We start from the raw sequence: 12,116 nt of genomic DNA on the forward strand, positions 1-12,116 counted from the left end.
AGAACGATTCTGAGGGCTAAACAACAATCCTTGTATCATTTGTCAATCGTCATTTCTTCTTTAGAGGACCTCAATTTTTGCCATGCTGCATGTGTGACAGCACCTCAATCGTCTGTGATTGTCTGGAAACGATCAGAAAGACTCGTGAATAACAACAGATTGATTTAGTTCTCGAGAATCTAGATAGAGTGCGAGTGTGATGACGCCGATGAGTATATGGCGAGGGTAGAACATGTTAAGCGCACGATCCAATACTTCCTCAAAATATCCCGTGCATGTAGATTGCTCCATCAACTAGTGAAGTATCTCGGGGCTTTTGCTAGTCATGTCATCAAGTGGTAAATGGTTGTCACTGATTACAGGAAAAGGATGAATCTCTGACAGAAGATGTGCGTGCACAGGCACAGAGAAATGCAGAGAGGATTGAAAGCTTGAAGGCGCCTTCTCTACAGCTTCTCTGTGTTTCTGTACCCCATATGAACATAACTTTTTAAAAGTGGGAGAGATGTAGTCTCAAACAAAAACCGAGATAGTAAACATGATTATAAGCACAGTATGCTGAAATGGAGATGCAACTAGAATGCTCCGACACAAAATTGAGGATAAACCGATTGTTCACACATTCTTCTATAGTTCACTCACTGTACCATACAACTTTATGAGACTCCATAAATAAAAAAGCCTTTGTAACATGTCATAAAGTTTTTTTTACAATGTCAAGACGTGTTGCCTTAATCAAGTGAAAAAGTTCTATAAAAAAATTGTTGTACAATACACTACTGTACCTTACAAATGCCACATTTATATTTTATAGTTGCATCTCAACTATCTATATGCCAGAGTAATATGCAAAATCTGAGTGTCAAGAAAATCTATATGGCAGAACAATCACCTTCCAAAGTTTGTCAGGTTCATCTAGGATGTTGTAGCTGTCTCTTGCATGCTGGAAACAACACCCGGATGGATGAGTATAATTGTTTTCTTCCTCCACTAAATTTTGTAATGATACAAGAATCTAACGGTGGAAGAGACTTAACAAGCATTACCGCAAGGCAATCATCCTCACTCTGGACAGAAATGGTCTACATACTTGGGAGGTTCTAACACATGCGAAAAAAGAATCTTGCTGCAATCACATTTCTATCCTGATCTCAGACAACCAACGCATTAAAGGCTGACGAAAATAGAAAGTATTTGGTAGTGAGTGTAGGGCAAGCAACAGGTAGTTACACTTAACAAGTGCTAGCAATGTCTTGAACATGTGTACTCTAGTGAATATCCGAGAGCAAAGACTATAATTTATGTAATAGTCAAAAGAAAATCCTCGCACTCACAAGATGAGAAAAATCAGTTTTTGCTGACACCTTAAGTAATACAAAGCATAATACCTGCTTCCTTGATCATTCAGTGGTACCCTTAGCTATTCTTCTCCAATATTATCCCTGTCAATTCGTTGAAAACCCACTTTCCATGCTCCAAAATCGATAGCTTGAAGAGAGATATGACCCAGATATAAGTCGCTTAAGTGTTTATCACACAACCCAAACCGCCTCTTATTCAAGCTGGGGTGGATGCAACTGGAGAAACCTGTCTTCCATCCTGGGAATTTCTGCCTTTCCATCACATTAAGGGTGTAGACACTTGGTGCGCTAGATGAGCAACCCATAACAAAACAGTTGCAAGGTCGTGACTGGCTGGTTATTCTTGCTAGAGATAGCAAACAGGTGCCAGAATGTAGAAGTCCATACATTAGGGCCTCATCATTATCAAAGGCCTGAGACTCTGATGGTACGTTTGCCACCCCTTGATCCAACTCTTGGGTTGAGGGAATTCTTCCTAAATCTGCATCAAATCGTTTTTCTACCTTGTCTTCATGCATCCGGTATTTGGATGCCAGAGTTCGGATGCAAGATTTTCTTGCATGATCACAAACTATCAGCTTTAACTCATTGAAGTTGTTGCACTCACTAAACCATCTAAGGCAACGGCGAACAATGCCTGAAAACCAATCAATAATTTTGTCACTGTCTTGTAATATAAGTGGGGTTGCTGAACGAGCATATCCCCTTGAGTTTGTCACCTCATATCGTAAAAGATGCTTTTCTATGACATGAACAGGTGCATTAATCTCTGTACTAGTGACAGGATCGGAAGACTTGGGCAAAAGAGCAAGAGTGGAAGCTGTCTCAGAAGCCACATACTCATCCACACGCTTTTGGAATTCACAGAAACTGTCAATCAATTCTGTAGGAAGAGAAGGTTCAGCAACATATCTAGATAAAATTATCTCCTCACTTTCTGCAGATTTGGCATTCACATTTAGCATCCATATTTTCAACAAGAGCTTGTACCAGTGATCCGTTTCCATACCAGCTTTCCGGTAGCAAGATATCTGGCTTAAAACTGAACTTTTATCAGCCAAATTCCTGATTTCAGACTCTTTAACCTTTTTTAAGCCATGAGCCAACCACTTTTGTCCAATTCGAATTGTCCCAGCATTCCAAGCAGTTTCCTTCTGCAAAGCAAATAGCTTGACCTTATCTTTTAACTTGTGAACAGCTCTCACTGCCGGACTTTCCTCCACTCTTCTTGTAATGAGAAGACCAAGAAAGCGAATTCCATGAGGTCTATCGCATGGTAAGACTCCAGATAGACTATTAGCTTCCAGGTACAAAGTATTCCGCATATAACTTATAATCTCATGCATTAGATTAATGGCAATGTCTTCGGATCCAGAAACGGCACAAAATATTTCATCCATAACGCGACAACAATAAACTCTTATATCCGATTTCGCATTAATAATGTTCTTTGCTTCGCTTGCTTCAGATTTCCCATTGATAATGTTCTTTACTTCACTTGCTTTCATCTGTCTTTGAAACCAACGACGCAATGTTGAAGGGGATCCACTTTGATGAGCATCAGAACCAGAACTAAGAGCTTCATATTTCATTGATAATTTAAAAAATTCGCAGTCAAATTGGTCAAGATAAATATTCATCAATATAGGGGACAAAATACCTTCTTGTGGTAGACCATGACCTTTTGGGAAGCCCCCAAACTCCAAATTCAGCACATGTGCCTCAAACATGCGTAGCATGAAGGTACATAAGCAAGGATCTTCAATCTTCTCCTCCATAATCGATACAAGTTGGGTGAAATTTGAAGCATCCATTTTCTTGTTCAAATGCAATGTAAACCACCAGTCGGGGTTTGAAATCTCCTTGCATATATATTTTAGTGCTGTGGAGTGACTCCTACCACTTCGACAACCATGTGATATCTTGGAAAAATGAGGCCTATAAACAACTTCCAGGACTATCCTGATAGCTTCTTGAACAACTTTCAGCTTCAAATTTGGAAGGATGAGAACTTCTTTCTTTGCACCCCTTGTCGAGATGGAGTAAGTATTTGCCTTGACATCAAAACTCCCTGAATGGAGCTCCTTAGCTGTGGATACAAAAGACATGTTGGGTTTAGTCATCGAAACATCAACATTCGAGTTGAGCATTATGCAACCGTAAGCATCTTCAAGAGTTTCTGGGTGGGCAACAACATTTTCCATGAGAAAATGGAACTTCCCATTCATATATTGCTTCTTAACCCTCTTCTTTATACGGAGTTCAAGAAATCTTTTGAGCTCCATGCGGCCTCTAGGCTTTCTCTCTTCCAGAATAGAAGATTCATTGATAAGACAGGCCAAGTCTTGAGCCAGTGTTGCTTTTCCTACATCATCGGCTACGTTATTTAAAATTGGAAAGGCGGAATACATTGCATGAGCTATTTTCCTCTGATCTGGTGTACCTGCAGAACAGAATGATTCTCTAAATTGAGTGATAGCATGAGTGGCAAACCTCATTAAGGATCAATTAGAGAAACAAACCATGAGCACAGGGACTCAACAGCTTACAGAATTCCCCCATTTTGCTAAGCATCTTGTAGATATGCTTTTACCAGAAAAAAAACAAGTAAAAGAACCAGAGAGAGGGTGTGTTTGTTTATGCTGTCCATAAGTCATTTAAAGGTCATGATAGTTTCAATATACAAAAAGAAAAAGAAAACAGAGTCAAATGCATGTGCTGAAAGATTTAAAATTAATCACAAAGTCAAAAGTAAAAGTCAATCCAAACATGCTCAAAATCCATCAACTCAAGATTCCCATTAACTGATATCTCTTCATAGGATCATACCAATCCACTTCACCTGACAAACAAACCACGTTTTACATATAGACAGAGCTCATCACTGATTTGTACAGATAATTTGCCAAATGGTTTCAACATTCTGAAGTGGAGAACAGATTGAGGTCACTTGTACAGTTTGAAAAGTTGTCTGAGTTCTGTGAAGCCTGTGTTACTGCAGCAACTCTTTGTGTATGAAAAGCTTACCGGCTATTTTCAATGACGAGCATACGTCAACAAACTTTGCACTCCGCAAGTCAACAAGTTTAAGCAGATTTCTCCTGCAAACACCCCGCAAGCAGGGTAATGCCATCACTCTTGTAGACTATACACCCATGCCACATTCTTGAAGGAGCGGTTCTACACACAGACAAAAAGGGCAAGAAAGAAAATTGGCAAAGAAGGTCAAAAAAGTAAATTTTAAAGCTTTAAAGAATGGACGATGAAAACGGGCCAAGCTAAAGCCAGTCCTTGCATAGACATTACGTCAAACAGGTGTGGTGTGGTGCAACAATCATATTTTCTTCAGCCAGAAAAACCCCATCTCCTCACCATTCTGACCCAGATGATATCAACCGCAATTACTGGTAACGAACGATTCCCAGACAGACAATTCACGGTTAAACCCGGGAATCGTATTCACGGAAGAAGTTCGACAACATACTCAAGAAAGCATCTTCCTCCTCCTTCGAACCGAGCAGCCCTCGCGTCCGAAGCACCGGCACGACGACAAGAGAACACCCATTTGGCACAAGAACCTGATAGATCCCGGGAAAGAAACAGAGATCAGTGCGCGCTGCAGAGAACGAGGACTTCCCCCCAACAATTTCCGCTTTTGGGTTTCCGAGGACAGAGACGAAAGAAGAGCGAGCAAAGCTTGCCAGGGGAAGAGAACAAGACAGAGAGACCAACGACGGAGCGAATGTTTCCCGGTCCGAGCGTGCGACCAAGCGAAGCGGCGGTTGCGCTTCCTTCCGCCACAGTTAATACCGTTAACGACCGCTGCGCGGACACCGCCGGACGGCGGCGGTTGTTATACTTACTAGAGACTGCCCCGCCGGTCGCGCGAAAATAAAAATAAAAAAACATTGCTTTGACTAATTAAAATGAATTATCGTAATAATAATTTTTTCTGCTTTTTTAAATTATTTTAGTATTAAGGTTCCGTTTGTTTTGAGAAAAATGAATGGTTTGGAAAAAAATTTCTTAAAAATAATCGTTTCTATTGCTAATAAAAAAGAATGAATGAAAAATATTTTCATAGTTCACAAAATATTTGGACATAAATTGTTGTTGATAATAAAAATATTTTTTATCGATTAATTATTTTAAACGATACAAGTAATTATTTTTTGAAAAATTAATTTTAAATCATTCTTTTTTTGCGAAACATACGAAACCTAAGAATCTCTATTTTTTTTTTCAAATAATTGGAGATAGAATTGACACTAAACAAATTTTTCCATATAATTTTATAACTCAAGCTTCTTTTTTTTGGGGGGTGTTAAAAGGCAACATCTTCTTTCCTTTTTTTACCACATAACTTGACTCTCTCTCTGTCTCACTTTTCATAATTTCTCAATAATCACTCATGTATCACTTTTAAACGGTCTTGCTTTTATAAAAAAAAATTTCAATTTCATTTAAATTTTTGCTCCTTATAATGATTTAACCGCGTTCTAAATATCACAATGATGAAGAAGAACAACAAACAATTGTGTTCCAATTCAATTTTGGACTTCACCGTGCAAGTAACATGGGAGTTGTTCAATGAACTTCGCATGCCGGGGTTGGGGTAACTAGTACAATGTCGCATGCCGGAAGCCTGTTCAAGTACGACGAGGCGAGAATTTAGCAAGAGTTTGCATATCATTGTCTTGCCACTAAGAAACCCCTTAGCTTCACCCAAACATCCCTGTTTTGACCACTATACAGGCAAACATCTTTGCAACTTCAGTTCAAGCCTAATTTGCCGATCATAACCACCAAAAACAGCAAGTCACTGTACGAAGAGAAAATGGCAACATTGGTGCATCTGCCGTCGACAGACAACTTTCGAGTTTCTTTTAAGTTCTGATTTAATGCAATCTGAGTTGCTCCCTTAACTCGAATTTTCTCATCGCACTTCAGTTGCTCCCTTGAAGTAAAGCTAAATTTAATTGTTGACAAAAAGACAGAAAGGACCGCATCCTTCGCGCCGCATTGCACAGGCTGCATCGATGCCATAGGGGCAAAAAGAGTAGTGCAGTAGCATCACCGTGAGGAAGGTTTCTCCTCCAAGGATTCTCTTACAGCCTTCAAGATTGATGGCATCAACTTTGGATTGGTTGCTATAATCCCAGTGTCCGAGTCAAGGAGTCGTCCTTTGGAGAAATCTAGAGGTCGTCCGGCTGCATCGATCACGACTCCTCCGGCCTCTGTGATTCAAAGAAGAGGGTCTCATTTGACGCAAGAACCAAGACATAAAACTCCTCTCGTTCTAGAAGGGACAAGACAAAAGCTTCCTAGTACTTTCGTTAGTGAACATGCAGATAAGCAACCAGCTATTCCTGCTAAAGCCGCATTATGATCCGTCAAAGGTCTAATTGAGCTAAATAAAGTAACAGGGTCCGAAGGTAGAGCTACCCAAACCACAGTTTAGCAAGTTCCGTAAATAAAAAACTAGAGAGAGAGAGAGAGAGAGAGATGCATTTTCTTGCCTTTTGATACTTTCAAAGCTGCCTAATCATTCCAAAAAGAAAAAAGTATAACTAGAGAGAGAAATTTTTGTACCAGTAACAACAATGCTCCCAGCAGCATGATCCCAAATTCTCTCACGGTACCCTTTGCGAGGGAAGCGCATGTATATCGCTCCATCACCTCTGGAAATAGCCCCGTATTTGGCCTGGCTATCTATCCTCACTGGTGGGGCTTTGACACCTAGTTTCTGCTACAGAGAGTTTTCCTCAGAGATCTCTTGAAGATCATTATGCTGCACTTGATCTTGGAGAGAGAGAGAGAGAGAGAGAGAGAGAGAGAGATTACCCTGGCAATGGAGCTTGTCAAGTCCTGCAAGGAGTGTGCTTTCTCAAATGGTTCAAAGAATGATGCGTCTTCCGAATTTCCAATATCACTGACATGAACCTGCACTTATACTCAACATGTGATGTTCCTCTCGAAGTTCAATAGCAGTTACGGCTCAGAACATGCCAAAGGATGAGAGAGAAATTATATGAGAAAAGGTCACCTTGCAGGACCTGAGAACAGGGCCTTTTTCGACCATGGAATCCGAAATCATGCATGATAAAGGTGGAGAGAGATTAGTGAAGAAGAAATTATAACAACCTTCACTGGTGATGATCCATCCAATGACTGCATGAAAGTCCCTGAACCAACTTTTGCATAGAACAGACAGCCAACGGCATTTTCCGATGGCACATTCCCAGCGATAGATGCTAATGGAAGATTTGGACAAGCGAGGACACCCAACACTACTTTCCCATTATCTAATAAAGCTAATGCTACTGCATATTGATCCCCCCTCACAAACCTGCAAGGTAATCTCATTGCATAAATCCTTCCATACTAGTTGATACTTAACGAGTTGGCAAAAAGCAGTGATAAGCTTCATCATAGCAGTTACAAAAGAGCACAAAAGTAAATTGACCTTACGATGAGGCCTCCACAACGATGAAGGATACGAATGATAATTAAGGGAGGTAATTGTAAAATTGTGCAATGGCCCTTGTATCTTTTAAAGAGACTTCCTGGAGTGCCAAGAACTATTAGTTATATATCCCATGAGTATTGGCCGAATCTGGTCAGCAAAAGTCCTGATAAAGCCCATTCATCGCCAAAATGTTGCAGTATGGCAAAAGATTCGTACCAAACTTGTCCCCAATAAGTAGTATTAATTCTTTTAAAGCATTTGTTCAGTAAATACAGAAAACATTGTCTCACATGCACCAGTTAAAATCAAGTCAAAAGACCTCAGCACGTAGAAACAACAGCAGATAGAGACAGAGAAGAATCAATACATGCTCGATTTGCCTCCACATGTTGAGGAAAGGAGGATGAAACTATTCAATAGCCATTAGTAATTGAAACAAGAAGAAATTATCAATTTCTCTGCTGCTAGCAGCTGCGGAGAAACAAGGATTTTAAGAAGTTGTTCCCTTTGTGAATGAGAAACTCGAGATAAAAGAAACATCAAAATCTGAAAGAAAGGAAAGATGATGTGAATACTGATTGGCAGAATGGAAAATACTTCTTGTACCAGCAATTCTTACCAAAATCATCAAGAAATGGAAGGCTCGTATCCAAGAATCAAAGAAAAAATTTGCGTATTTTCAATTTCTCTGCTACTAGCAGCTGTGGAGAAACAAGGATTTTAAGAAGTAGATTCCTGTGTGAAAGAGAAAAATTGAGATAAAGTAACATCAAAATCTTAAAGAAATGAATGATGATGTGAATACTGATTGGCAGTATGGAAAATATACTTCTTGTGCCAACAATTCTTACCAAAATCATCGAGAAATGGAAGATTTGTATCCAAGAATCAAAGAAAAAATTTGAGTATGCCTCTGAGTTTATGACACAAGGTTCCAAGGGCTAAGCCATTTTATAGCATCTTCTCTTTTTAAAATTTTGATAAACATATCCTTCATGCTTTAATTACCTTATGCAAAGAGTATCCCATTAAGTAACAAATAAAAATTGCCAAAACAGTTTTTCCCACCAAGGCTCTGTATTACTCTCGGATACTGAAATTTCGAGAAGTAAACGATAGAGGAAAGTTGTAAATGAAAGACAAACCCACGCTCCCAGAATAGGTTGCTCACCCTTTAGTACCATCAATAGGATCCAAGACCCAGTGTCGACCAAAAGAGCCACCTTCTGACTTCCCACTGTCAATTGCCGTAAGTATATCTTCTGGTGATAAAGTACAAGCACTATATGAACCATCAATTGCAATAGTTTCATTTACAAGCTTTGTTATGCGCTGGAGGGTGTCTTTTCCACTATCCTTGCAAAGATCTCCCGAATCCTGAGAAAAGTGAGAGAACCTGAAGATGAATTGTCCATGTTATCAGAAAATAGATTACCACGACTAACCATCAAATTACTGCATACTAACCTCCTCAGCCACTAAAGAGACTGGTTCATCTGAAAGCTCTCTTTCCAGCACAAAACTAACAATAGCTTGTGAACCTGTCATCCAGCAAATGAAGAATCACTCCATTTAGGCCAAAAGGGTGAAGGAGGATAGGTATTTACTCTCTTCAGACATAACAAAACATGCATGACTGATGAACAACTGGCCTATGATTTTTTTCATTTTTCAAATAGGAAAAGGAAAAAATCTTCCGACCTTTAGGACGCAATCAGCACCTTCTGAAGGACATGATCTTCTTTCTAACCAGAATTTTTATGAAAAATAGACAGAGGACCAAAGAAGATTAAGCAATGAAAATAAGGCTGGAGTGCACAGATTCTCAAGGCAACTGTGCAAAAAGAGAACTTTGTAAACCATCTCGATCAGAATGGAACATAAGAAACATTGGCATGACAATTGCCTGCATTCTCCTCAGTCCTGACTCCACTAGAGTAATGGAACATTTCGCATCTAGAATTATTTCTCTCATAGATAGTCTTCAAGGTCATCAAACCAAAGATAGAATTATCAGAAATTTTTTTAAAAAAGAATCCAACTACAAGAACAGTACTAGCTTAAAGAGCTCTTTCCAAAAGACAAATCAGATGCACCAAGCTTCTCCCAGTCTTTGGAACAGGTTAAAGGACTGACTGGTTATCCAGTTACAAAATCCAACCCACTAGGATTTCGCTTCCATAACTGTTTAGAATTCCGATGTTACCAAAATCTTGGTCTACCTGTCAAGTTGTCTCAATCACAGGAGTACTTTATGTATACAATAGACATAATCTACCGGGGGCTGGTGATTCCACAGCACAACCTGACTTATATACTCGTTCCAGAAACACCCATGTCCATATCGAAATCCGTTATCACCTCGGTTCTTGCCTTCAAGAAAATACATGTGTGTATATATATATATAGGGAGCAACTTTTATTGATCGAAATAACCAGCAAGGAACAAACAAAATATCGTACTGAAGACCAACCATAATCTGCCACTGTGACAGGAGTTTTGTCTGATTTCCATTGAACATCTGATTGCGATAATGCTTTTTGCACTTTCTACAATATATAGAACAGCGAGTAAATACTAGAAAGTATCTATCGAAAACAGAACATCGTACCGACTTCACGTGACCATTTCGAAAGAGAAGTATCAAGAAGTTACTGAAGATGACGAATAGTATAAGAAACAAGAAGTGATAGCAATGAACTTCAGAAACCCAAAAAAAAAAAAGTAACCCTTTTCATCAGCAGGAAAGCCATTACAAGAACGAATGATACCCATATGAATTTTTTGAAAAAAGAAGAACAATTTCGCGGATTCATTCGAATGAAGGAGAGCACAAGCAGGGTTGATCAAGAAGCACGAATGCCTCAACTGCTCTTCATGAGTTCAGTGCCTACTCGTAAGCAAATCCAACCCGAGAGAGAGACGAGACCTGGCAGAGAGAAGCGGCGAGAGAGGCGGCCTTCTTGGCGGCGGCGAGCTCCTTATCATACGACATGGCGGGAGCGGAGGAGGAGGAGGAGGAGGAGGAGGAGACGACAAAAGCCCGGGAGGTGACGGAGCGAAGAGAGAGAGGAGATGTGGGGGGGTTGACGAATGCGGGTCTTCGACAGTCAACTGCTCTCCAATAGCTCGCCGACAGTCGTCGAAGTAGCTAGCCGCAGTCCAGATGTTTGTGCTTCCACCTGCTTCTTGACTTGGACTTATCCTCGGCAATCGGTTTTTGAGCAGATAGATTCGAAATTTAGAATATAATATTTGAGAGAAGTGGTAAATCTAGAATATCTTATTCCTTTTTCTTTCTTTTACAATTAAAGGAGAGATCTATTATCATTTTTCGCATGACAACGGAAATTTATAATAGGTGAAAATTCTCCCAATTTATAGCCTATTATATGATCTATTATATAAATAGGCGAATGCTCCCTTCCATTATGGATAGCAATAGTATGGAGCTGCATTTGGTCGTCCGGATTTCTAGCCATGATAGGATTGGATATGATAGAATATAAAATCCAAGAGATTTGCTATATCCTATTTACTGTTTGATTAATCGCAGTAATAAAACCGGATATTTTCACATATTATCATATTCATTATTTGTTATGAACGTTATATCAGTGTAAATGAACCTAAAATTGCACAAATGGAGATGATAAAAATTTCTCACAACACTCTCACCTATTTCATTTTTGTTTATTTTTTGTTATTTTTCCATCTCTTTTTTAATTTTTTTTCTTTTTTATTTCTTCGCCTTCCATCATTCTCTAATAAAATTTTATTAAATAGTAAACTATACAAATATCCCTAAAATATGTAATAAATATAAATACTAAATGAGTATAATATATATAATTTATATCATAAGATAGAAAGAAATTTGAATATATAAATAAAAACGAATTTATTGTTATTTTTTTGTTATTTCGAATTTTTTATATTAAAATTCAAATATTATTTATATACAAATATTATTTTAATTTTATTAATTTAACAAGTTTGTTATTCGAGAAAAATAACTTTTATGTTATGGATATTAGAAATCATATCCACCTTTACCCCACCTCTTTCATGGGATAATTTTATTCGGGTTATATCCCTTCTATATCTGACTTTATCTTATCTTGAGCAGACACCAAACACGGGATATGATAAAATTTATCATATCCGGATTTTTATCCTGACTACTAAACGTAACCTAATAGCTATCCACGGATACCCATTATTAGCTTTTTGAATCTGGAACTGATTTGGTTTCCCATTTTTTGAATCGGAAACCGACCTCGAT

General features: G+C 38.7%; 2 protein-coding genes across 10 annotated transcripts; both read right to left on the reverse strand.

Moving 5' to 3' along the window:
- Positions 1-88: 88 nt before the first annotated feature.
- LOC115682473 (nuclear intron maturase 4, mitochondrial) lies at positions 89-5,213 on the reverse strand. 7 transcript variants are annotated; one of them, XR_004005891.2, is made up of 5 exons: positions 4,734-5,213; positions 4,389-4,541; positions 1,389-3,804; positions 893-943; positions 89-465 (listed from the first exon to the last, which is right to left on the reverse strand). XR_004005891.2 is itself a non-coding variant. In XM_056303196.1 (4 exons), exons 2-3 carry the CDS (start codon positions 4,492-4,494, stop codon positions 1,421-1,423), a joined length of 2,490 nt encoding a protein of 829 aa, XP_056159171.1. In that variant the 5' UTR covers positions 4,495-4,541; positions 4,734-5,213; the 3' UTR covers positions 89-943; positions 1,389-1,420. The 7 variants fall into 7 exon arrangements, 6 of the variants coding, with proteins under 6 accessions (XP_056159171.1, XP_030462559.1, XP_056159169.1 ...); XM_056303196.1 differs by having other exon boundaries at positions 89-943; XM_030606699.2 differs by having other exon boundaries at positions 89-1,174.
- A 632-nt stretch (positions 5,214-5,845) lies between these two features.
- Positions 5,846-11,031, reverse strand: LOC115682446 (SAL1 phosphatase-like). 3 transcript variants are annotated; one of them, XM_030606676.2, is made up of 8 exons: positions 10,761-11,031; positions 10,305-10,380; positions 9,298-9,371; positions 9,002-9,207; positions 7,506-7,710; positions 7,206-7,304; positions 6,954-7,107; positions 5,846-6,598 (listed from the first exon to the last, which is right to left on the reverse strand). In XM_030606676.2, the coding sequence occupies exons 1-8, from the start codon at positions 10,824-10,826 to the stop codon at positions 6,435-6,437; spliced, it is 1,044 nt and encodes a 347-aa protein (XP_030462536.1). In that variant the 5' UTR covers positions 10,827-11,031; the 3' UTR covers positions 5,846-6,434. The 3 variants fall into 3 exon arrangements, with proteins under 3 accessions (XP_030462536.1, XP_030462535.1, XP_056159145.1); XM_030606675.2 differs by lacking the exon at positions 10,761-11,031 and adding an exon at positions 10,603-10,719; XM_056303170.1 differs by lacking the exons at positions 10,305-10,380; positions 10,761-11,031 and adding an exon at positions 10,603-10,621.
- Positions 11,032-12,116: the final 1,085 nt, after the last annotated feature.

The sequence above is a fragment of the Syzygium oleosum genome, unplaced genomic scaffold (assembly GCF_021117445.2).
Source record: "Syzygium oleosum isolate NSW1041296 unplaced genomic scaffold, Sole_v2.1 Sole_v2.26, whole genome shotgun sequence".
Taxonomy (NCBI): Eukaryota; Viridiplantae; Streptophyta; class Magnoliopsida; order Myrtales; family Myrtaceae; genus Syzygium; species Syzygium oleosum.